This window comes from Echiichthys vipera (genome assembly GCF_963691815.1).
Source record: "Echiichthys vipera genome assembly, chromosome: 11".
Lineage (NCBI taxonomy): Eukaryota > Metazoa > Chordata > Actinopteri > Perciformes > Trachinidae > Echiichthys > Echiichthys vipera.
In genome coordinates, this window is record NC_139836.1 from 17,206,350 (window position 1) to 17,231,330 (window position 24,981).

The 24,981-nt window shown below is 41.3% G+C and overlaps 1 protein-coding gene across 1 annotated transcript in view; it reads left to right on the forward strand.

Moving 5' to 3' along the window:
- The window catches only part of slit1a (slit homolog 1a), a 98,363-nt gene extending 83,249 nt beyond the window's left edge, over positions 1-15,114 (forward strand). Inside the window, exons 22-37 of the mRNA XM_083923394.1 lie at positions 732-800; positions 884-955; positions 1,069-1,140; positions 5,157-5,228; positions 6,478-6,641; positions 6,731-6,855; positions 7,419-7,513; positions 7,599-7,738; positions 7,945-8,038; positions 8,172-8,309; positions 8,397-8,625; positions 8,711-8,841; positions 8,941-9,095; positions 10,096-10,384; positions 10,889-11,100; positions 11,766-15,114. Of these exons, the coding sequence (XP_083779520.1) occupies positions 732-800; positions 884-955; positions 1,069-1,140; positions 5,157-5,228; positions 6,478-6,641; positions 6,731-6,855; positions 7,419-7,513; positions 7,599-7,738; positions 7,945-8,038; positions 8,172-8,309; positions 8,397-8,625; positions 8,711-8,841; positions 8,941-9,095; positions 10,096-10,384; positions 10,889-11,100; positions 11,766-12,004 (2,296 nt within the window). The 3' untranslated portion in view covers positions 12,005-15,114. The remainder of the gene's footprint in view (positions 1-731; positions 801-883; positions 956-1,068; positions 1,141-5,156; positions 5,229-6,477; positions 6,642-6,730; positions 6,856-7,418; positions 7,514-7,598; positions 7,739-7,944; positions 8,039-8,171; positions 8,310-8,396; positions 8,626-8,710; positions 8,842-8,940; positions 9,096-10,095; positions 10,385-10,888; positions 11,101-11,765) is intronic.
- Positions 15,115-24,981: the final 9,867 nt, after the last annotated feature.

Below are 24,981 nucleotides of genomic sequence, written 5' to 3' on the forward strand. Positions count from 1 at the left end.
TAATTCCGAATGTAGAACTACGTCAACTTTCAACACCAGCTAATATATAATTTGGCAACCTCCTTAATAAATGCCTTGCAGCAGCAGTAATTAAAGGGCAATCATTCACATTTTTCACCTTGAATGTGAATGAATGAAGATGAGAGGGAATTAAGCTGTGTTCAGGTGAAAAGGTGACAGTATCTCAACTCTTTGTTGCCTTTTTCTCCCTCTTATTCTTTTTTAAATTCTTTTTCCTCTTATTACCATTATTTGCCTGTATAACTGTTCAACTGAGCAACAACTGGTTCGTTGTCATGTGTATATTAACCAAACCGCTTAATAAAAGAAAATATGTTTGATCAAATAATTCAATACTTCTTGCAGTACCACCACAGTAAAAGCCATTGGATTTTTATTTTTTACTGTGAAGCAGTTGCCGTTTGCATTACCATTGCATGCAGTTGCAATATATTGATACTCAATTCATTATTATAACATTTCATTTTCTCAAAGAAAAACATGATGGTGGTGGTTTAGAAAGTAAATACAGCACTGGAACAAAATATATTATATTTGTCATTCTCTCTAATGTAGTGAAACCACAGTGGTTGGATTTAATATTAGATGTGAATACATAAAACATGTTGTTGACAAAAGCCTTACCCATATGTCATAGCTGTTCTGGAGCTTTCGATCATATCACACAATCTTTTAAGTCATTACTGAGCTGTTTGTGTCTCTTTGTTCAGGTATCTGGATGGAAACCAGTTCAGTGTTGTGCCAAAAGAACTCTCTACCTTCAAATATCTACAGCTGGTGTAAGTGTTTGTCTGGCTGCCTTCTCTGTCTCACCGTGCAGATCAAAAACAGTCAATTTATGCCTTTTTAATTTTCCTTTCAGAGACCTGAGCAACAACAAGATCAGCTCTCTGACCAACTCGTCCTTCGCTAACATGAGCCAACTCACCACTCTGTAAGTCATGACCGGCCTGAGCCAAGAGCTAATATTTCATTCTGTTGCTGACAGCAGGATGGAAACAGATGAATTTTTATATACATGCACATATAATTATTTTTACATTGCAGAATCCTGAGCTACAACTCCCTGCGTTGTATCCCCAAAATGGCCTTCAGTGGACTGCACTCTCTCCGACTGCTGTGAGTTTATTTTTATATTTCAACTGCATGCAGACATTACAGTATGTGTGTTCATCTTAATGTGTTGCTCTAGGGTTCAGATTAGGTTAAAATACTATTTTTAATACATAATGTATCTTGCCAGTGGTATTAGAGAGATTTGATGCAAATCAAATGTTTGAACTGTTTCTTTGTTGTCACATAATTTCAAGACAACGCTCAAAACAGCATCTTCATTTGATACAGTTGAAGTTATTTTGAAAGGAGCGTTCTAAAACAAGATAGGACTCGCTATCAGACTAAATGAGTTATTAAAGAGGATATTTTTGCAGCGTGCACTGACTACAGAGGCGGTGCAGCAGATGCTGAGAATCTTTGATTGACTCCAGGGGACTGAAACACAGTCTAAACAGTTATGACAGCTTATGAATTCACGCACACACATACACACACACACACACGCACACACACACACACGCACAAACACACACACACACACACACACAAACACACACACACACACACGTAAACAACCTCTGACCTATTTTCTCTGTTTAAATGGCAGCCATGGGGGCAGCAGCAGTGTTGTTCCAGCTCCTACTCCTGCCCACAACTCATCTTAATACATCTCCCCTGCCTGTTCACCTCTAAACGCCCCAAGCTCATCACAGCCTCACCGTCAGGGCCAAACACGCGCCCCCACAGCCCACTGTACAAAATCACTCTGACACTGATTACCAGCGAATGTTTGCCCCGCTAACCGTAATGGTTTTGACTCTGCCTCCGGGCTTTTTATGAAGTTATGAAGTCTTTGATTGTGCACTCTCAGTGACCATGGGCTCCCCGTAGTTGAATCAGTCTGCTAAATAACTGAGATGTAGAATGTAAATACGTTCGACAGATCAATGACGGAACCAAAACCAATCTTTGGACCTGCATCCAAAGATACTGCAGCTGGATGCCTCACACTTTAACTCAAATGTACAGTTTAGTTCTGCGAGGGAGAAACAGAGACCAGGCCCAGCAGCACTTCTTATGCAATTATGCCGCATCTGTGTGTGTGTGTGTGTGTGTGTGTGTGTGTGTGTGTGTGTGTGTGTGTGTGTGTGTGTGTGTGTGTGTGTGTGTGTGTGTGTGTGTATAGTTTATAAGTTTGTCATCTACTGGCTTGTTTCCCGTCAGTATGTGTGTGGGAGTAGACTTTCAGGCCTTCCATGTGTTCTCATAGCAGGTACACTTTTTTACTACTGACAACAAAGCTTCAACAAAGCCTCTATTTACGGCGGGATTTCGACCAAAGTCCCGATCATTACGAGGCACAAAGCCTAAGAGCCCTTTTAGCGTGGAATGAGAGTGAAGCTCGGTCATCATTAGCTGATGCCGCCTTGCTAGCCCGGGTGTGTCGCTTTGATCTCTAATGAAGCTGAGTCCATTATTTCTGCTCTTACTCACTCACGCCACCTTCACTTTTAAGATATTGCAAGTATGCTAGACGCCATGTGAGGCCCTCCCACCCCCCACATACACCACACAGGCTCAGAACTATATACAAGCTCAGTCACACACATATATATGCACTAGACTGTCTGGACTACCTTATTGTCTCAGTCAGACGGGAGTCCAAATGAAGCAGAAAACTTTGATGTCTTTACTGCTGGTGTGATCAATCATAAGCCTCCCATTAAATGTCAATTGGTGCCATGGCTCTCTTTTTCTGTTTTTTAACTAAACGAAGCTGTGTGGTTACAACAAAACTAAAGCGACAATGAGCTCCATTTAATAGTTTCAACCGGGTGCAAAGTTCAAAGTTGGAAGCTACATAGAAAACCACAGTGAGATGCCAAAGCCGGTTACGTGCAGGACACATGCACTCATGCGTACTCACACACACAGAGGTGCCAAAGCCTTTATAAAGCTGCACCTTTGGCTTTACAGAGCAGTAAAGAGGAGAAGAATCATTAACGCTCAGGGCTTCAAAAAGACCAGGGTCTGAGCCTGGCAAGGGTGTGGTGTGGTTGGGTGCAAGTGTACGTGTGTGTGTGTGTGTGTGTGTGTGTGTGTGTGTGTGTGTGTGTGTGTGTGTGTGTGTGTGTGTGTGTGTGTGTGTGTGTGTGTGTGTGTGTGTGTGTGTGTGTGTGTGTGTGTGTGTGTGTGTGTGTGTGTGTGTGTGTGTGTGATGGTTGTGGTTTGAGCTGCAGATTAATAATGTGCTAATTGGCCGTCTGGGTATTAGGTGTGAGCTGAGTGAGCTGAGACAGCGTTATAGGGCGTGGCTCGCCAGGGTTTGGGTGGTAAACTGTGAGAAAAGAAAGTGATATAAAAGATAAAAGAAGAGAAAGTAAACGAATGAAAACCAGAATATTCTCAAACTGCATATTTTTGGCTGCAGTGCCGTGATTAAATGCTGGTGTCACATGATCATCAAAACACGCACCTCAGAGGACTCACAGAATGACAAAAAAACATTATTAAACTGGTTGCAGGTAGACAAGCCAGTGTGAACATTTTGAACATGCTCAGTTAGAAAGCCTGTGCGCAATCTACAGAACTTCCTCAATTTGCCTGTCCAGAAACATCAAATACAATTCCATTCTGACGATTGTGCCAGGATAGAGATACGTTGACATAGGTAAGATGGAGCGATATAATGATACACAGCTGTCGAAAAGAAAAGTAAAAAAAACACAGAGACAGACAGAAAGAGAATGTTAGCATGAGAGTAGATCAGGTTTCTTCCTGGAGACTCCCTGGCTCCTTTCTCCCATGAGATCTCTGCCTAGTTGGCACACTGCTGCTGGCTTCATGCCCTCAATATCCTAACTCTGACTACCACAACCAAGCTACTGACTCTACACTAATAAGCACCCCCCCCCCCCCCCCCCCCCCCCCTGCACACAGGCCAATTAACTTGTTGTCTCATATGGTTACATTGTATGTTTTCCCTTTCGTTCTCAAGCGCAGCTCTGCATCCTTATATTGACCAGTTTCCTTCTCTGCATCCTTTTCCCCTGTCTCATCCACAGCTTAGTGGTAATTCACAGATCAAACAAAGAAGGAAGTAGGGTTTCAGAGTCTGTTTATACATCAGTTCTCATCATCCAGGCATAGAGAGCAGATGTGTCATGCGTTGGTGCTGCAGACTGAGCTGTGGTAACATTAGCATGCGGTCAGCTGAGGGTTGGAGGTGGTAATGACCCTGGATTACAGCAGCCATCAGTCATCTAGTCATTAAGCTGTGTTGGCTTGTCACCCTAGTAGACAGAGAACAGCAAGGAAATAAACAGTATATACAATGTAGTGTGTACGCACAAAAGCATTAATCTACATGCAAGTGCCCAAATATGCAAGCAGATAAATATTCCTGTAAATGTGCACACACACACACACACACACACACACACACACACACACACACACACACACACACACATTAATGTTTGCACTGTCCTGCATGTGGTGCAACTCCTTTACCCCCCCCCCCCCTCCCTCTGTACCCTTGTTGGCCCTGCCAGCCAGACGCACATAGAAACCTGACACCAGTCTTTTACAGACTTACAGAGCCTCACATATTTGCCAGCTGCATAAGGCTCAACCAGAAATACATACCCAATACAACCACCCAACACAACACTAAAAAATTCCTCAACATTTCCTCTGTTATTTATGGTTTTAGTTTAAGTATAGCCTAGTATGTAGGACTGCAACATTTTTTCATTGTCGTGTAATATGCCAATTATTCTTGATTAGTCCTAATCCTGTCTGTAAAAAATGTGCGAAATGCAAATCACAGTTTCAAAACATGTCATTTTCCTAAGACGATATTTTTTAAATTGCTTGTTTTGTTTGAACAACAGTTAAACATTCGATCACAGAAGACAAAGAAAACGAGCAGATCTTCACAGTTGAGAAGCTGTCATGAGCTGTCATCCAATCATTTCAGCTCTAATAGTATGACAGAAAAGTTGCACAAGAGAGCAGATTTTTTTCCTGTGATGAAACATGTTTATAAAGTCTGTTCTCACTCCTTCGCCCCTCAGATCTCTCCATGGCAACGAAATCTCAGAGCTTCCTGATGGCATCTTCAATGATGTGGCCTCGCTTTCCCACTTGTAAGTATTGATACACACATACACACACGCACACAAACACACACACACACACACACACACACACACACACACACACACACACACACACAACTATCTGCCCCAATGGCAGCCTATGTGACACCATCTGCACACTGAGTTTGTGATGTCTGCACACTTTCATGCACAGAGGGGGTCTGGTCAGAACAGCCAGAGAGCGTGGCTCACAGTGGCCTGTCTGTAGTCCTCTTTGGTGGGCTTGCATAAGCCAAGCCCTGCCTTAATCAACCACAGTCCTGTGGTTAAAGCAACACACAGACCCCTGTACTGTCTCATCTCCCTGTGACATCTCCGAAACACACACCCGTTCACTAACGCACGCGCACACATCACACATCAAACACACACACACACACACACACACACACACACACACACACACACACACACACATTCTCCACGGTCTGTTGACTTTAGTGTTTGTTTTAGTTTGTTTATTTATGTCTGTAATTTTGTGTGTGGTGTGTAGCCGGTGTGTGGTTGTGCATGTCCTCGTGGACATGTGTAAAACTACACAGAAGTATCTTTACAGCGTCCCCTCTTCCATTCAGGCTGGATATACACATCATCGCTTGACAGTCACTGATCAATAGACCTATCAGTGTCAGAGTTGGAGAGGAAGAAGGGAGGATAGAGAGAACTAAATAAATACATTTTTGAAGGGCAATATAGGAGTCAAGGCTGCATGAAGACGGAGTGAAGGGAGGGATGGAGGGAACTACGGAGGGCATGTCATTGATCCGTAGTCACAGTCAAGTGGCTTTCATGTTAGCAGATGTCAGGTGTCAGCCATTGGCCCCGGCCTGAAAGATGACCCTGTGTTCCACCGTAATGGAACCGCATTGATTCAGGGGTGTTTGTGCATCCAGCGGGAGGACAGAGCGGCATTGATTCACGACCGCCACGACAGAAGTGGTTAAGGGGGCCTTCTGTTTCGCACCTTTGCCTATAATTGAGATTCCCTCCTCCAAATGATATGTGGCTCAAAGTAGCATTGAGCATTAAATCTGTTTCAATCATCGAGAAGCAGTGTTTTATTTATATAGTAGAAAAAAAGTTGAGTTGGATTGTTTTACGTAGGGGTGTAGAGACACCTGCTGGTGATAGAGTGTATTACAGTGAGTTTGTTACTGAACTATATCAGGGGGAAAGTATAGCACAGCCACCCTACATCATCAAACCACTGATGCATTTATTTCCTCCGCTCTGTCAGGGCAATCGGTGCCAACCCCTTGCACTGCGACTGTCGCCTGCGCTGGCTCTCTGACTGGGTGAAGACTAGCTACAAAGAGCCCGGCATTGCCCGCTGTGCTGGCCCGCACGGCATGGAGGGCAAGCTGCTGCTCACCACACCTGCCAAGAAGTTTGAATGTACAGGTGAGTTATTGTGACGGACACGGAAATGATATGTAAGCAGCGCCAGTATCTGCATGTAACTCATTCTTATCGGTCTGGCATTTCCATAGGGGATGTGGACACTTCAGTGCTCGCCAAGTGTAACCCCTGTCTGTCCAGTCCCTGTCGGAACCAAGGCATCTGTCACAGCGACATGGTGGAGAACTACAGGTGCAGCTGTCCTCCAGGTTTTAAGGTCAGAGCTACACAATGCTACCACGAATTGTGAATTTTTGGGGGTAAAATGTATAAAATATCTATGAAATATTGACAATATGCGATTTTTACCATGCATTTCTATGGATCATGCCTAAAATGAAGCTATTGATGTATGATACATGCGTTAATGTTGCATTTCTTGTGCCCATCTGTATGTGATGGGTAATTAACCGTTGGTGATGGGGACTCGATCGCTTGTAGGCAGCCTTTACTCTGTTTTTGATTTAATGCTCATATATTTGTGTTTTATAGGCTGTTTTGCTATTTGACCTGTTTGTGTCTTATTTGTGCCGACTAACTATAAAATGTTGTGCATCACAGTTAACTTTATTTTAACATACTTACCCATGTGGAGGTTTGATGTTGTGGTCATTAACTGATATATATATATAAGGCATGTACACCCAAAAAAAAACATGAGCTCCCCTAGAAGTTCCTACATTACTAACACCTATTTGTGAATATCCTTGATGTGTTGCAGGTCTTGAGATATGCATGATTTATAGCAAAAAGAATAACAAACATTATCTATGTTCTCAGGGCAAGAACTGTGAGACAGCTCTGAATGCCTGTGTGAGTAACCCATGTGCCAACAGCGGAACTTGCCAAGTGAATGAGGAGGAGGGAGAATACAGGTGAGGAAGGCAAGCTTTGAAATCATATTTATCTCACTCCAAAGCTTGACATGATGACGTATTGAGGGTGTATGTTTTTTCGCAGTTGCACGTGTCCTCTGGGCTTTGAGGGCCCCACTTGCCAAACCAACATTGACGACTGCGAAGACAACGACTGTGAGAACGGAGCAACCTGCCTCGATGGAGTCAACAACTACACTTGTTTTTGTCCCCCCTACTACACAGGTTAGTGCATTCAGCTCAGTTTGACTCAAGAAGCAACCGCACTGCAAAAAAAATCCTGCTGTAAAAACAGGGACCATATTTTTTAATCTAAAAAAATGTGGCTTGAAATACAAAATTGATCCTGCTGTAATCATAAATGACTATATGACAGGATGGTTCTTACTCTGTGTTATACAATAGTTCATACTTTTTGTGTGTCCGTGTAGGGGACATGTGCGAAGAAATGGAAGATGTGTGTGCCCCAGGACGGAGCCCCTGCCAACATCAGTCTACCTGCCTCATCACCTCCACTGGACCCAAGTAAGCGTTCGCTGCCAACAGCATCAGAAAGGGCAAAATAAATAAATAAAATGATGACACCATATATTAAAAAATAGACAAAGTAGGAGGTAGCTTTGTCCCTCGATTCCAGTAGTGTGTTTGTGTATTGCAGGTGTGTGTGCTCTCCTGGTTATGTTGGCGATGACTGCAGTGTAGACTATAATGACTGTGAGGAGCACCGTTGTCAGAATGGAGCTCAGTGTGTGGATGAGCTAAATGGATACTCCTGCGTCTGTCCTGAAGGATACAAGTGAGAAGCGCACACATTTACCACAGGTTTTATTTGGGCTATAGAATATGCTTTACTAACACCGTCCCTTTGGGTTTCTCTCTGTAGTGGTCAGCTGTGTGAGGTTCCCCCATCTCCACTGTCCCTGTGTGAGCTGGCCGACTGCCAGAACAACGCCCCGTGTGTGGAGCTAGGGGGGCGTGCCCTCTGCCAGTGTCCTCCGGAGTTTGGGGGGCCACGCTGCGAGAAGCTGGTCAGCGTCAACTTCATTGACAGAGACTCCTACCTGCTGCTGTCTGACCTCAAGAACTGGCCACAAGCTAACATCACCTTACAGGTATCTACAGAGTGTGTCGATGTGTGTTGCGGCTGCCTTTCTGAACCCTCAACCCTCTAACACTCAATGCATTTTTTCTGTGTAGGTGTCAACAGCTGAGGATAACGGTATTCTGCTGTACAACGGGGACAATGATCATATTGCAGTGGAGCTCTACCAAGGTCATGTCAAGGTTAGCTATGACCCCGGCAGCCAGCCAGGACATGCAATCTACAGGTAAGTTTATGTCACTTTTGATCATTTCTGATAGAAAAGGTGTCATTTGTATTTTTTATTAAGTCTTACGTCCAATCTGTTTTTTGTTTTTTTTGCCAGTACTGAGACTATCAACGATGGCCAGTTCCACACAGTAGAGCTTGTGACCTTTGACCAGATGGTGAATCTTTCCATTGACGGGGGTCTCCCCACCACAATGGACAGCTTTGGGGCGGTGCGGCCCCTCAACGGGGAGGCTCCACTTTACGTGGGGGGTAGGGGCCCTCTCCAGAACACACCTCCCTCCTCTGCAGGCACTCTTAACTACTACACTACTGTCAATCACCACCCCTCCCCCCTCGCTTTGTCACCACCGCAACCAACCCCTCCCCTCAACCATGCAACCCTTCAATCCCCCGTCCTACCTCCACGCAAACCCTATCCTCCACCCACAACATCCCCATCTTTAGTCATGACTGTGTTTGCTATGGGCCACCAATTAATAAATAAGTATAGACCTCCCAATATGCTATATGCACATATTTGTTACAATTTCACTTTGATAGAATCAAAAATGGCAGGTCCTATAACCTATAGTGAACATACAGTAAACCACTTTATGGTCAAGTATGTCCCATTCATTACAGCACTTCTAACAGTGTGCGAAGTCTCCCCTCTAGTGGTTATCATCAGAACTACCAGACACAGTCTTAACTTCAGATTTCTTTTTTTGTATTTGCATGGATTTGTAAACACATAAATAGTTGCTCGTTTTGAAATTTGTGATTTAGCCACTCTTGACCTTCACAAAATATGACATTCAAATTTTGAAAATGTAGCTGATTAATACTAAAAGAAAGCCTCTCTTAAATTCGTTGTGATGTAGCCCCAGTTAAGGATTGACATGACAGTTTGCTCAGGAGTGGCCCAGAAATACTACACTTTGTTTCAGTGCTGTGTGTCGCTGTGTTGTGGCGTACCGTTCTTCGTTAATTCAACATTACAGGAGACATTTACCCATACCCCTTTGCTTTTTGGTGTCATCTGTTTCAAGGATGATGTGTCTTGTGGTGCAAAAAATATAGAGGCTAATTTGTTTTTAAAGAGTTGCATACTTTCATTTGACAAATTGTATACGCACTGTTGGGACACCCATGTTTGAAAACCTTCCTCCATTACATCCATACCAGCCCTGTGTTAGTCGTCTGTTTGTGATCCAGTATGCACGTCTTTACACCTTTTTTTACATCATCTCTTTTCTCTCTCCACCTCCAGGTATGCCAGTTGGTATACACTCAGGAGCTTTACGTCTCTGGCAGCTCCAAAATGGTTCCAGTTTTCATGGCTGTATCCAGAACCTTTACATCAATAATGAGCTGCAGGACTTCACCAAGACCCAGATGAAGCCTGGCGTGGTACCGGGCTGCGAGCCCTGCAAGAAGATTTACTGTGTACATGGCATCTGCCAGCCTGATGGGGTCCAGGGACCAGTGTGCCACTGCCAGCCAGGCTGGAGCGGGCCACACTGTGACCAGCCTGCTTCCAACCCCTGCCAGGGCAGCAAGTACGTTAGCAAATTGGATATAATTCATATTAAAGTGAACAACTTAATGCCCATTGTCTGACAGTAGTGTAAGAAGGATTCAAATCCTTAAAGTACTGTAAAAGTTACAATACAACAACACAATATAAAGATACAATCTAAGTAAAAGTACAGAAGTTATCAGCAAAATGCACTTAAGGTATTTTTTTTAATGTAAAATCTGAAATCTGAAAAGTCACTATAATTGTCAGAAAAATGTAGTGGAGTAAAAACTACAATTTTTTTCCTTCTGAAATGAAAATTGACTTGAAGTCTAAAATCACATACTAATTACATACCCCATATTGGTACGCAAGGGAGATTAAGTACCTAGTTATTTTTGTTATGTTATTATTTTTTGTTAGTTTTGTTATTTTTCACCACTGACAGTTGGGAACCAAATACACTATACTGCTCTTAAAACATCAACATAATTGATTTATTTACTGAGCAAGAATTTTGATCAAGATTGTTGTGTCTCACAAGGTGTGTCCATGGAAAGTGCATCCCACTGGACGCTCAGTCGTACCGCTGCGAGTGTGTGGAGGGTTACCGCGGCGCCCTGTGTAACCAACAGGGGGAGCTGTTCAACCCCTGTCGTCGCCTGTCCTGCAAACACGGTCGCTGCCAGATCTCAGACACAGGAGATGCCTACTGTCACTGTGAAAGTGGCTACACTGGGGAACTTTGTGATGCAGGTTGGTGTGCTTTACATGTATGTCAGGCTGTAATTCTAAGGAAAAGAAACTTTAAAGAAGGTTTTGTGATTTACAGGGTCCCCACCTGTTGGGTTGCTAAACCAATTGAGCATCAATTAAGGTCCTAAAAACAGCAATAAGTCTTAATCACTATTTTCCACCATTACATTCTGTAACTTGTGTTCAATATGTGCATTAAATCATATTTGTCCAAAGAGGTTGTATGCTAAAGTTTGTGGGAATTGAATCACTGTGCAGGCATGCAGTGGGACTCTGTGTAGTTGGTATACCATGACTTAATCTGGCATTTTTCTATGAGATACTACAATATGACGTTTTTTTAACTTGTTTTCAACACACTATGATTTTTTTTTTAACATACTACATGCGGGTACAAGCATTTTTACTCACTGACTGACTTTTTTCAACACATACTATATGGTATGTGTACCATACTTTTAATGTTCCTTTTTTTGAAATACTATCAAGGTTCCCATGGTCATAAAGAACCTGAAAGTACTGAACAAAAGTTTTTTAATCATTATTTTTTTGGCATACTATACTCTGACTTTTAACATGGCGTTTTGTTTTGTTTTGACTTTAGGATTCCTGCATATATCCTAGTATTCGTACTAACGTCTGTGGGTGTTTTTCCTGTTTTCCAGAGTCTGAATGCAGAGGGGAACCTGTGCGAGACTTCTACCAGGTACAGCGAGGCTATGCCATCTGCCAGACAACACGCATGGTCTCCTGGGTGGAGTGCACTGGAGCTTGCGACACGGGGGCCTGCTGCGCCAGCCAGCGAATGAAGCGTCGAAAATACACCTTTGAATGCAGCGATGGAACCTCCTTTAGCGAGGAAGTGGAAAAGACCATCAAGTGCGGCTGTGTGGGCTGCATGTAGCACCATTCACTCACATTTTGCCGCTGCCGCTGAGCAGAAGATAGAAAGAAAGAAAGAAAGAGAGGAAGGTAGAGAGAGGACTGGAGGAAAGCGAGGGAAGGAAGGAAAGAAAGAGAGTATAAAGAATATATATAAAACCTCTATCTATATATTATGGACCACAATGTTTGTAAAATAGGACATTTCCTCCCCTTCCAAGGGTGTGTGACCTACAGTAACACAGAGAAACCAACATCATGAGCAACAATGTAGAAGTGACAACAACGGCAACAGAACCATTGTATCTGCAACATTGTTCCGAGAGGTCCAGAGATTTCAAAGGTGTTGCATTCAGAGTGAGGCATCCCTCCGACCCAAATTACCCAGTGTGAATTCCCCATCCATCTGTGAGGCCTCTGACAGCCTAGCCACCATCTACCATCTTGACTTCGTGGAGGCAGTGAGGACAGTGGGGTCCAGCCTTGCTAAGAATGGCAGAAGAGAGGCAGAGAAAGACAAAAAGAGAGTAACCGAGGAATGATAAATGAGCTGGACCGTTTGACTTGGCAAAGCTATCTTGAGTTGAGCTTGGCTGGGTTGCCTGGACTGGGCTGGATATGGTTTGGGTTGAGTTAAAGTTGTTGATGGTTCGGTATAGCAATTTCTCTGCTAGGATACAGTCATCCATCCTCACATGCACATGTAGAAGTGAACAATGAAAAGGTAGGGTTAGAGTGGCACATAATCCGGTGTGGATGTCGTGGCTTCGAGGCCAGGTGGTCTGGCATCACAGTTGTTTGCTGTGAGGTATCGTAACATAGAAACTCCATAAAAATAGAGACTGCACTGACTGGCAGCACTGAAAACGACAGTCGTACACCTCTCTGAAGTACATGATCACACACACACACACAAAAAAAAAAAACATGTGTACAGTCTTAACACTTGTAAAAGTGAGAGGGCTTGTATGGCGCAACCATCTATTCTGTTCATACAACAAACCAATCTGGTGCTGGCAGTACCCAGTGCTTATCAGTTCCCCAGCATGCATTGCCTCAGGGTAAGGATGATTTGCATAATCCCAGCCCCTTTGAGTAGAAGGCTGTTTAGCCCTGCTCCTCTTGATGCCTGCAGTATTAAACTTGTGCAAACTGTTGCATGTGTGGAGAAGAGTTTGCCAACAAATATGTAGAGCTTCTTAATATCATTATAAATGTTATTACAAAACAAAAGGTTGCAGAATCATCTTCTGATTTTTGTTTTGTTCTGTCTAATTTCTCATATTGATTTGTTTTTATTTTTGTTATATTTTGTCTCATGATGTAACCTAACTCCTTTAGCTGCCCCTCCCAACCCACCCCAACAACTCTTTATATAGAAATGCCTAACAGATTCTAATATATATATATTTGTATTTCATTTTGGTATAGTATTTTTCTATGTTAAAGAGTAAGTCTGTTTCTGGAAGCTTTGGGACTTGTGGAAAGGCATTTAGTTGGTTCCCTAGGTGTTTTTATTTGTTGATCTCACTTGCTCCAACAAGGTAATTAATTACATTAATTGGCCAAAAATACAGCAGCTGGTTGGCCTTGTTGTATAGGAGACAGTATTGGTCTAGAAATATGTTTAATATTGTATATGTTGTCTTCCATGTGAATATTACATCTAATTCATGAGTATGTGCTTGTTTTTATTTATTTTATCTAAAGGCGTTTTCCTGTAGAAAGTGAAAAGCATAAATATTGCTGACTTTCACATTTTTTCAAAAGTTTCAAAAAGATGAAAAAAGGTTGAATAATAAATAAAAAAAATAGCATAAAAATCTGTAAGGTATTTGTAACATCACTTAATAGCGAGTTACAACAGTGTTTCCCTCCTCTCTGGCTCGACATTCCTTATTTGCTGCAGGGGCTGGAGAGGTCAGAGCTGGGATTGAGAGATGTCCCCTTCAAATTTACCTTGTAATTACCGTACCACACTTAAAGGCTTCTGATTGTTTTCATGTTCATTTTGTTGAAGTGTTGGGTTGTATTTCTATCATTTTCATTTGAGAGATGTTTGCCATAGAGGTGTTTTAGTTCAACAGAGTTAAAGTAGTCAAGCTCAACTGATCATAAGCTGCTGTCAAGCCAGAAGAAATAGGATGAAGTTGATTCCGTGGACAATGATCATGTTAAGGTATATCATCCTAAATCTGTCGGAATAGGCAACCGTGTGAAGCATAACATGCCTACTACTGACGGATCATACATGAGAAAGGTCTGGACATAGCAATGTCTATCAGTTCTGACTGGCTATCCACACAGAAAAAAAGAAGAAACGGTGCCAATTACAGTGAACACAACAGTCATACCTGAATGTATAAATGTGTATAGATAAATATGACCTATGCTTATTCATGAAGTGGTAACTTTTAGCTGTTATTTAGTTTCCAATGTAAGATATAGAAATCACATACTGTTCAATAAGTGACAGTCCACCAGGATGGCTTAAGGCATTGTTCTCCCTGCAGATCGGGATTGTGTTAATCCATTTTGCTGATCTAAATGTTAAAAGTCTCTTTATAGTGTGGAAGGCTGCAGGGCCCAATCTCAGCTTGGTACAATGCACACAGAGCTCCCATTCATATTGCTACCCATGTTATCTTTGTTTTACATGCTGTTGGTGTGATCCAAGTGGTGTACAATAACATTAAAAGAAGATCTCAAAGGATACTGACGAGCAGTCACTGTAACTCTTAGGCTGTGTGCCTCTTATAGGTGCATATTTAGTCGAATGTGGCTTTCTTTTCATGTTTCCTTTCCTTCCTCTGCACTGATCTGTACTGGACTGGTGCATTCAACTTCCTGGTAGACATCTTAGTGGTGCTTGTGCTTTATTGAGATGTAATTCAGTCATCTGGTCCCATGGCCAGAAACACAGATTTTTCATCCTATGAACTATAAACATAAATATGTTATTGTAAACAACACAATGTCTCTGTTGAATTGAACTGGTGCAAAAAAACGTAAGAAATATCCCTTGTTGGGTTCCGTCTATTTGATTTTTTTGTTACAGGATTGATGGTGGGAATAAACTAAACTCCCAATAATGCTGAATGTATGTAGTGCCACCGACAAAATGTTTACCAAACCTCCACTCTTTTTCATTAATTAAACTTAAATGTGTGTGCTTTTAAGAATGTCTTGTCTTTTTCTTCCCCTTTTACGAAATATCTTATTTGTTTGACAAAATGTAAAAGCCAAACATGTTTAAGTCATCACAGATGAGAAGTCCTTAAAGGGCTCAGAGAAAATGGATTTATGATCAAAAGCTCCAGGATAGCTACTCAATGAACTAAATATGTGAGATTTGTTAGGAATTATCATTAATAATGTTTCGGATGTTAAATAAAGATTGACATTGTCACTGCAATGATTGATTGTCATAAAATGGCGTAGTATTTCTTTCACAGACAAAATGCCATAGTATAGTAATTCATAAAATTAATAAAAATATAGTGTTATAAATAAAGGTTATAGCATAATATGCCATTAAATTGTTGATTTAAAGAATATTAAATTAATAGAATATAGTGCCCAATAAAGGGATGAAAAAAGACATTGTAAAGTCATAAAAGGTCATCGTATAATCTCATAAAGAGTTGTAAAGTAGTCATTAATGGGTAATTGTTTTCCATTATTAAGTAACTTTAAAAAACCATGGTAAAGTAGGTCAGTAAATTGAAATGAAAAAAGCATAGTATGCCATAAAAAATGTCATAAAAGTCATAGTATAGTCAACATAAAATAGTCATTAAAAAGGTCATGGTATAATATGCCATAAAAAGTTATTTAAAAATACATGTTATAGTACGTCAGTAGAATGTAATAAAAAAAAAAGGTCATAGTATGCCATTAAAACGTCATAGTACATGGGTAAATGGGGATCTCTAAACAATGCCTGAAACAGAGAATTCAACAAGCAGTGGCACTTTCAAGGAATGATTGGCCGGGTGTGTGAAAGTTGACAGGGTTTTCGCTCCGTCTACAGCTGTGGCCATTCTGAACAGGTATACACACTTTTGCATTTAAATGTACAACTTAGTTCATTTCAAGCATCCTGTACAGAGCTCTTTAGTTTTCACTTTGTCACTTCTACTTTCTTCAGTTTTGTTCAGTAAAAGGACACTGAAACACTGGTATAAATGAGCCAAGAAACAAATGTAAAATTCAAACATCTTTATATCAAGTCCAGCAAAAATACAAAGTTCTCAACATAAAGATGAATCATTCTTGGGATTACCACAAATAAAGCAGTTCTTTCTTTCTAATATACAAATCAAAATCTTTAAATAGCAACTGTAAAGAATAAACATGTTCAAGTCTGATATTTGGTGGGCTGTTTTAGATTTGCTGAATTCATCAGCCTACACGGAGTTCTTAAATAACAATAAAAACATGACAGACATGTTTTGCATTTACGGATGATTTAGCCTCTAAAGAGAAATGAACATCATAAAAAAGTAACACTGTGCTAAAAAGGACAATTGACAATACACGTATGCAAGTTACTACTGTGGAGTTAAGAAACTTCACATTAAGAGAACATCTGCCTGACAGTAATAAAAAATAATAACATAAAACTTCAACATACTTGGATACACAACTCAGAAGTGTGACTAGACTACCCAAAAAACATCATATCCAACTTCTGTGTAATCAGGGAAGGAATTTGTCAACCTGTAATGTGCCATTAATGCTAAAGGGGCCATATGCTTCATTCATAATAACCAATCAAATATACAAACTTTTCAGTGATACACAAGCCAGTATCCCAAAATCATCTAAAAAGCCTTTTGACTGGAACTAAATGTGCATACAAAGTCTTGAATGAGGTTAGTATTTTCAAAGCTCAGGGGCATAAATACAGTTCTGGGTTTCAGTTCTAGGAAGGCAATAGCTCTAATGCAAGAGTTGCTAAAACTGTCTGCACATTAACAAGACATAACACATGCAGGAGCAGGTAAAATACTCAAAGTGAAGTCACAGCTACGAGCAGATAACAATGGGTGCAATGGTCAGAAATCACTGCAGTGGTACACGGTGATGAGAACTGACCCCAAACAACAACAAAAAATACAAACATTTGTCATGACACATACAGAACACACCCGTCCGTTTTTAACAACTCAGTATCATATTTGCTTTAGCATCTAATACAACTATAGTAAGAACAATATTAAGTCAATGCTCTGGGAAAATGGGGATATAAAAATAAACCTGTCAGGTACGAGTAAAGTAGAAAATCTGAATGCCTCCCAGTCAACATGAGAATTTACAGATGACAAACGAGGCACAACTGTGTGGAACGGAAACTTTTTTTACACACACTCTGAAGTAAATGAATGTTGACTGCCTCTCCAAAATTGAAAGTTGTTTTAACTAAAGGACAGGCGTTTTCACATTTCGTAACACATTCTATTACTTTACACTTCATAAATAAGGCACCGGGTCACAACAGTCACATATTCACAATCTTGTGATTGGAAGACAGGCTGGAGATACAAACTGCCTACTACTACACTGTAAGTGAAGGTATTATTCAAAAGCGGATCTCCCTTCTCATAGCTCTCTCAACAGTAAACGCAGTACATACTATCATCTGAAACAATAATTATGTACAAAATGGCAAAAAAGAAAATAAATAAAACAGGATGGTGAGTGAATTTAATGTCACCTTGATAACCACATCACAGATTGACATTTGTTTTCCCAACTTTTAAAATGAGGTGGTGAGATAGGCTATTGTCATCTCCAGCCGTGTCGTAGAGTTCGGAAACAGAATGCAAAACAGCAAATCCACCTGCTAGACATCATGTAGGACTCTTCTGTAGTCCCTGAACAAGGATCAAATGCTCGGCATCACATTTGCATTTTCACACTGAAGCTTTACAAAAGCATAAATGACTTCCACAATTGGTTCCTTCTTCACACATCCTCCTAGTGAAAAAGATGTCCTCTCTGAAGAGTTAGGTGGTAGTCTAAAATAGATACTTCTGGTCCTTCTGAATATATTCCAGATAAAAGAAAACCACAAAATCCTCTTAATAGAGACAAAATCTCTCTCTCTCTGCAGGTGCATGTCATTTTGCGAGGGATGTCCTGGTGCGCTTAGCTGGGGTCTCTAAAAGCTCCTGAGCTCTCTTGGTTGCTTTTTTTGTCGCACTGCGTGGCAACGAGTTCGCCTGCTTTCTCTTTGCAGGGGACTTTAAAGCCCCTCTTCTCGTCGGCGTGGGTTCCTCGCGTTTCCTGACGGGTTTAGGAGATGCACTTTGTGTTTTCGTAGACTTTGCGGCCCTGTTTGAAGACTTGCTGGGGCTCCTGCTCAAAGGGACTGCGGTCTCTATTTTTCTCTGGGATCGAGTTATTACCTGATCGGGCAAGATCGGAGCCTTGCTCTGCTGTGGGGTTTCGACAACGTTCTCAGTACCTTTGATTTCGGCAACAGTACTTTGTGATGACTCCTGTGTTTGGATTTTTGCAGCATTCACTTTATTCACGGCGGGGTTTTCCATCTCTACTTTCTGTACTTCAATCTGTTTTTTATTGTCGACCTTGCTTTTAGATGTGTCAACAGGGTTATATTCGGATATTTTAGGGGACCCAAGTCGTTGAGAACATCTCTTTGGCAATTGTTTTTTAGTTGCATCTCTTGAAGCTCTATTACTGCTCTGAGCCCTGACTGCCCTCTGTTGACTAGGATGTTTTGTAGTTCTTTTACCAGCCAATGTTTTTCTTCTTTCCATTTTTGCTGCAGATGCTTTCATTTGTTTTGGTAGGGGTGATTTCTGTGCCTTTACAGATGGTTTCAGACTTGACTTGGCAGCAGATTTCTTGGTGGCCAGTCTTCTCATGCTGTTGGCTTTTAAGGTTTTTGAGGCCTCTTTCAGTCTAACATTTGTTTGCTGAACTTGCATCTTTTCTCGGATATTAGAGTATTTCCTCAAAATCCTTGCGCTGGCTGGATTCTTTGATTTACCAGAGGATTTCTGGGATTCTCCTATCTGTGCGCAGGCTTTGGCAGAAGAGTGTGACAAAGTCTGAGTAGTACTGGGAAGTTCTCTTTTCTCTTTACCTTTAACTGCATTTGCCTCTTGCTCCAGTGCTTTAGCAATCAGTTTCTGACTTTTAGGGTTGCTCTTTACAGGAGAGGCAATGGCAAACTTTTTCAAATGTTTCTTTAAGCGCTCTGCCTGTAGACTTGGAAATACCCCCTGAGAGGTCCCTGAAGCACTCGATGAGCTGTGGAAGCACAGCTGAGTTTCTGACGGAAGACGTGTATTCACCTTCTTGACAATGACAAGGGACTTTGTTTCTGTTGTTTCAAGGAACCAGCGACAAATACTGGTGAGATTAAAGCCTTTCATGAAGAGCATTTGGACCGGTGAGTATTTCTGGTGCTCTGAAGACTTCGATTTCCGTGCCCTGCGTTTACTTTTCCATATAGCTGCCTGTCTGTCTGCCTTGTTTTTGTATTTTGTTACTGGTTGACCCTCTTTGTCCATTTGCACCCATCCTTTTTGCATTTTATCATACTTAATGTTCAGATTTGTAAGTAGGTGTTGGTTTTCTTCTCCATTCAGAGTCTCCAAGAATTTGTTGGTTTGTTTTGGGGGCTCAGATCTTGTTGTATTGACAGTGATGGCAGAGCTGTGGGGCAGCATGGATGTGACAGACAGTGGAAGGGGCTTCACCTGAGCCTTGCTTACTCTTTCTGGCACTATTCTGATAGGGGAAGCTACGTCACTCTGTCTTCCAGATACAGTAAGAGCACTAGTAGAGGGTACAGCCAATCTTTGCGATCTCAGAGCCAATTTCTTGTTGTCCAATGGTGACGACTGAGTAACACACTGGTATGACACCTCGGCCTTACTGCTCTCACTCCTTAACGGCATTCTTGTGGGTTTGCTAGATACAGAAGAGCTGCTGTCATATCCACTTGCAGACATGTCTTCAATAGATGCTAAAGCAACATTGCTTGCTTCTGCCTCCTTTTGGAGAACCCGCTTACTTCTCAATGGCATAACCTGCGATTGCATTTCAGTTTTTACAGGACTTTGATTTTCTAATGGACTTGGTACCTCACTGCTCAGTTTCTCCTCCTCTTTCTTACCTTCATCTACGACAGCCTTTGTAGACCGTAGTTTCTGTTTGGCCCGTGTTCTATTTTGCACTTGTTTTTTTTGTATTTCTTCAGAGGCTATCTCTACTGGAGTGTTTTCAATGTTTAATTCCACCATTTGCTCTGGGATTGTGTCCTGCTGCGACTGTTCAGAGGCTGCAGGAGAAGATGACCCGATTGGAGAAGTAACAGGAAGTGAAGAAGTAAGGGGGAGGGAGGGGAGGTGCTCTGTAGATGGAAGAACATGGGTAGTAGATTTTGGAGATGAAATGGAAGGGACAGTATTTGTTTTGGACAATGATGCCGGAGTACCAGCTGGCCTCTGGCTGCCTGATCTAAGTTGCCGCTGATCGGAAAGGCCAGGCAAACTATCCCGGTCTCGCTTAACTCTCTTCTGTTTACGGATTTGTTTGGTCCTTGAGGGAAATTCAGATGTCAGGCTTGATGGTGTAGCAGAGGATGGTTCTTTCACAGGAATAGTGTCAATCAATTGTATAGCTATGTCTGTGTCAGGTAAATTGTTCTCCAATTCTTTGTCATCAACAGTTGAATCAATAGTTGAATCAACAGAGGTATTTTTGGGGACATTCTGACTAGATTTCACTGGGGTTTTCTTAGGTGATGCGGAGCTGTTCTTTGACCTACGTCGCAGACTTCTGTCAGAAGCCGATATGGGTCTGCCATTGACAAAACCCACTACCACTGTTTCTGTTTTTTGTAACCGCTTTGGCAGTGAAATTACAGTACCTTTTTTTCTACGCCAAGGGGGTAATTCTTTCAAGAGCACATCAAGTGTTTTTGAGGACACATCATCGCCATTATCACCTACCATCTCTAAAGGAATAACATCGTCTATCACTTCAGACGTTTCAATTCCTGACTCTTTCTCCATTTGCTCCTCCGCCAAACCTGTGGTGTCTGACTTTTCTGTCACTTCAGAGGTGTCATGCTGCATCTGTGTCTCGGATTCCTGAGGTTGGTCATTTAGTAATTCCTCCCTTTTATTTTCCTCTATTTCTTCCTGAATTTGATCCACTGATGATGGGGTGCTATTCTGCTGTGGAACAGGCTCACTGTTGTGCAATTTGTCTGAGGAAAGCTGGTGCTCGTCTTCTTCTATGGTAATATCCTCCAATGGTTCCACTACTGTTTCTGCAACCATTTGTTCAGTACTTTCATGCCTGCACTCTTGAGGCTCAGGCTTTTCTACTTCAAATGGAACCTGTGCAACACTTTCCGTAGTCATCCCTAAATCTGCAGTTGTGTCCTGCTGTTGTACATCTGGGTTCATATCTGTTTCTAAGTTTTCTGGTGGGGACATTACTGGAGATGAAGGAGCAGTCTGACCCTTGCTCGGACACTGATCTGTCTGACTAGTTTCAACAATAACGTCCACTTCACTGGCTGCTACCTCCACAATATCTCCTGTTCCTGGTATCACACTCTCATCTGACTCTTCTGTGGACATCTGTTGATTCATTGTCTCCCTGCATGCTCCAGCAAAGGGCATATCCACAGGTGGTACACCGTCAGGCTTAGAAAGTATTTGTTTGGGGGTGACCAATGTGATAAGTTGTGGCATTGGATTCGGACAGTTACCCCTCCCAGCCAATGTACGAACAGTTTTTAACTCCCAGATTTCCTCTGAATACATATGTCCTCTGGTGCTTTTTCTGGCATTTCGGCGTGGGAGCAGGCCACGCTGCTGTTCCTTAAAACACTCTGTAATTGGTTTGTCAATAAAAACAATGTCACAGTGGCCGAGATCAGGGTCAGTCATTACCCTACAAGCAGAGTCCCTAATCCGATGATCCGAAGATGACCTGACCGTCTTCCTGGCAGTCCGTGGAGAGTCTGAAGGAATGGTCATGTGGACTGAAATCAGTTTTGCTGGTTTATCTTTGGCATGACCAAGAGCCTCTCTCTGCCTAGCTTGATGTATGTGACTAATCTGATTGTGTCTTTTCACAGACGAGCTAAGTCTAGCGCTATGAGTCTCTGTTCTGTTGGATGAATTTGAGTTACCCTGTCTTTCCTCCAAAGTGTCAGAGTGAGATGAAAGAGAGGTGTTAAGCACACAAGACAACTTCTTACCAGCAGCAACGTTGCTCTTCATAATTTTCATCTTAAGAGGAGCATGATCACCCTGACGGTTGTTCTCTGCATCCACTGGATTAGCAGTGGGAGTGACCAAAGCTTGGTTACTCACTGACTCAGGGCAGCAAAGATCCAAAGCAGGTCCAGCAGATGTTTTCAGCGACACTGCATCATCTGGAACTTTTTTCATTGCACAGCTGCTTTGCAAAGGATGGGGCATATCGTGGACTTCTGACTTAGGAGTGGATTCACAAGGAAACCTTAGCTCAGGGCATGACTTCTCCGGGGTGACTTCGCTGGGTTTTGCAGTGGAACAAGCAGTTCCCTTGATCACAGGGGTAGAGTTTGAGGCTTGTTGTGTATTGGAAGATGCCAGTGATTTGACCTCCATCTGTAGAAAGCCTATGGCATCTACTATCTGTCTCTGATGGTGTAGACAGAGTTTGGCCATAAACTGTTCCAGCGTGGAGGTGGACTGCAGGTCTTTTGCCTTTACAATGGGCAAGTCTGTCGACTCACTGAGGGGGAAAAAAAGAAAGACATAAATGTAATTGCACATCAAGAAGAAGCAACATTGGTTCATACAACTGATTGTTCTGCATAGGTGTAATAATCACATACCAATGTCCCTTCACCTTTAGAAGTTCCTTATAACATTGTCAAACAGAAGTGGAGATGGTTGTGGGAAATAATTGGCAAATGTATAACAATGTTTATCAATCCATATTTATTAGAAGAATAAGTGATTTTAAATGTGAAACTTTCATCCAGTGAACTTGACCAATTACATTGTCACAGCTATTACATTTTTTTCCTTTGCACAGTGGTGCCTTTTGTTACATTATACATCAAGAAAATCTTACACATGCAGACAACATTTAGTAATGGTGGCCCACTTTGATTAAAACAAATGAAACACGTTTATCACTTGAAAGAGCAAATACATTAGGAGGAACTATATAGTACATCTTTTTTTCCAAGTTTTCATGTATTTAATAACTAGTGCAAAGGGTGACATTTAGATACAAGTGCTCAATAAAATTAACATGTAAAAGCATGTCTGAACATGTGTAAAGTTAGTTATTCTAATACCTGTGAGGTTTTGTTTGTGCCAATGCAAATTGAGTGTAATCAGTCAACTGGTGGTGGTGGGGGAGGGGGTATGTTCCTATATCTCTGGCTGAAGTTTTTTTTCAGTGAGGTAGCTCTATTACAAAGTTCTCCAAGACCGTTGGAGCATTTATACCATCACATTATGCCACAAATATATTAATCTTGTAACTAAAAAGGTTAAAAAAAAAAAAAAGAAAAGAAAGATGGTCTATTAACAAGAAATGACCAGACAATAAACCCGCAACTGGATTCCTGAGGTGACATGTCATAAGGCTATGCTGAGCAATGAAAAGGAGAGATAGCTTTGCCCGCAAGAGGTGCTGGCCACTGCAAGTTAAACATGTAGTCAGAGAATGCTCTGTTGAGCATTGTCTAATGTTTGTTTAAGACATATACTTACAAACGTACTTGCATTTGTATACAGCTACAATGCTGCACTGACAAATACCATGCTACAAATATTTTTATTTTGACGAGGTAAAACTGAAATCTTCAACGCCTGCTTTACTGTTAGTATACTTCACTATATGAGTGGACAGACCAACAGAATAGTGTTTAAAACCTACTGATTTCAGCTTTAAATCGCAAAGATAAAAATGCAAACTCTGAAGTGGAAATTGTGAATGCCTCAATACAGTATGTGAGAAGAGTGAAATCTTCAGAAATGCAGTTTTAGGATGTTCCATTAAGCAGTTTTTCAAAATAAATGAATATGTGCTGTTTGAGGCACTGAACTGGAAAGAATCATTAATTAAATATCCATTGGTCAACATCTCACCTGCACTGAGGTTGTATTGACATTCATTGTGTTACAAAAGTAGAAAAATAATAAAACAAGAACTAAAAAGATGAAACGATGTAATAGGTTGTTTTTTTTGTTGGCTCCAAACACAAAAATATTTGTACAACATGCCAAAACATCTCAAATGTAACTTTTAAAGATTAGAAAATACATTTTAGAGACTGAAAAAATAACGTTTGCTGGAGCTGGAACCTGACCGATTTTTTTGCAAAGCTCATTAACTTCACATCCCTGCTTGCAAGGTCTAAGGAGTAAAGAGGAGTACCTGAACAACGAATGGTAAGTGTTTAATCCCTGAGGGTTTTGCTCTCGGTTTTATTTAGCATTGCCATAAGCAAATGACACAAAATGCATGCCTTATTCTTCCAGAGGAATAAAATAACCAATCTAAGAAGCAGAAGCAAACCAAACTCATTTCCACAATATTTCACAAACACACAAACATGGATGTGTAAACACACCTATGACGTTCATATACTGCACATAAGGGATATAAATTATCTGGAATTTACAAACTACTATATTTTAGCATACAACTTCAGTGAACCATTAACCAGATCTGGAACTGGTTTAGGGATATTTCACGTTGACGGTTAATCTATTTGATACATTGTTGACTTGACGGTAAACACACCAACACTCCAGTATTTCCAATAAAACATCCTCAAAGACAAGCTTCACCATATACAACTAACTTCCCACTGACACATATGATTAAGTCCAATCATGCAAAATATACCCAGTGTCATTCTTGTTTACATTGTTGATGTTGAATCAAATATACAAAATCTGTACATATTTTTTTAAAGGACAGAAATACTCT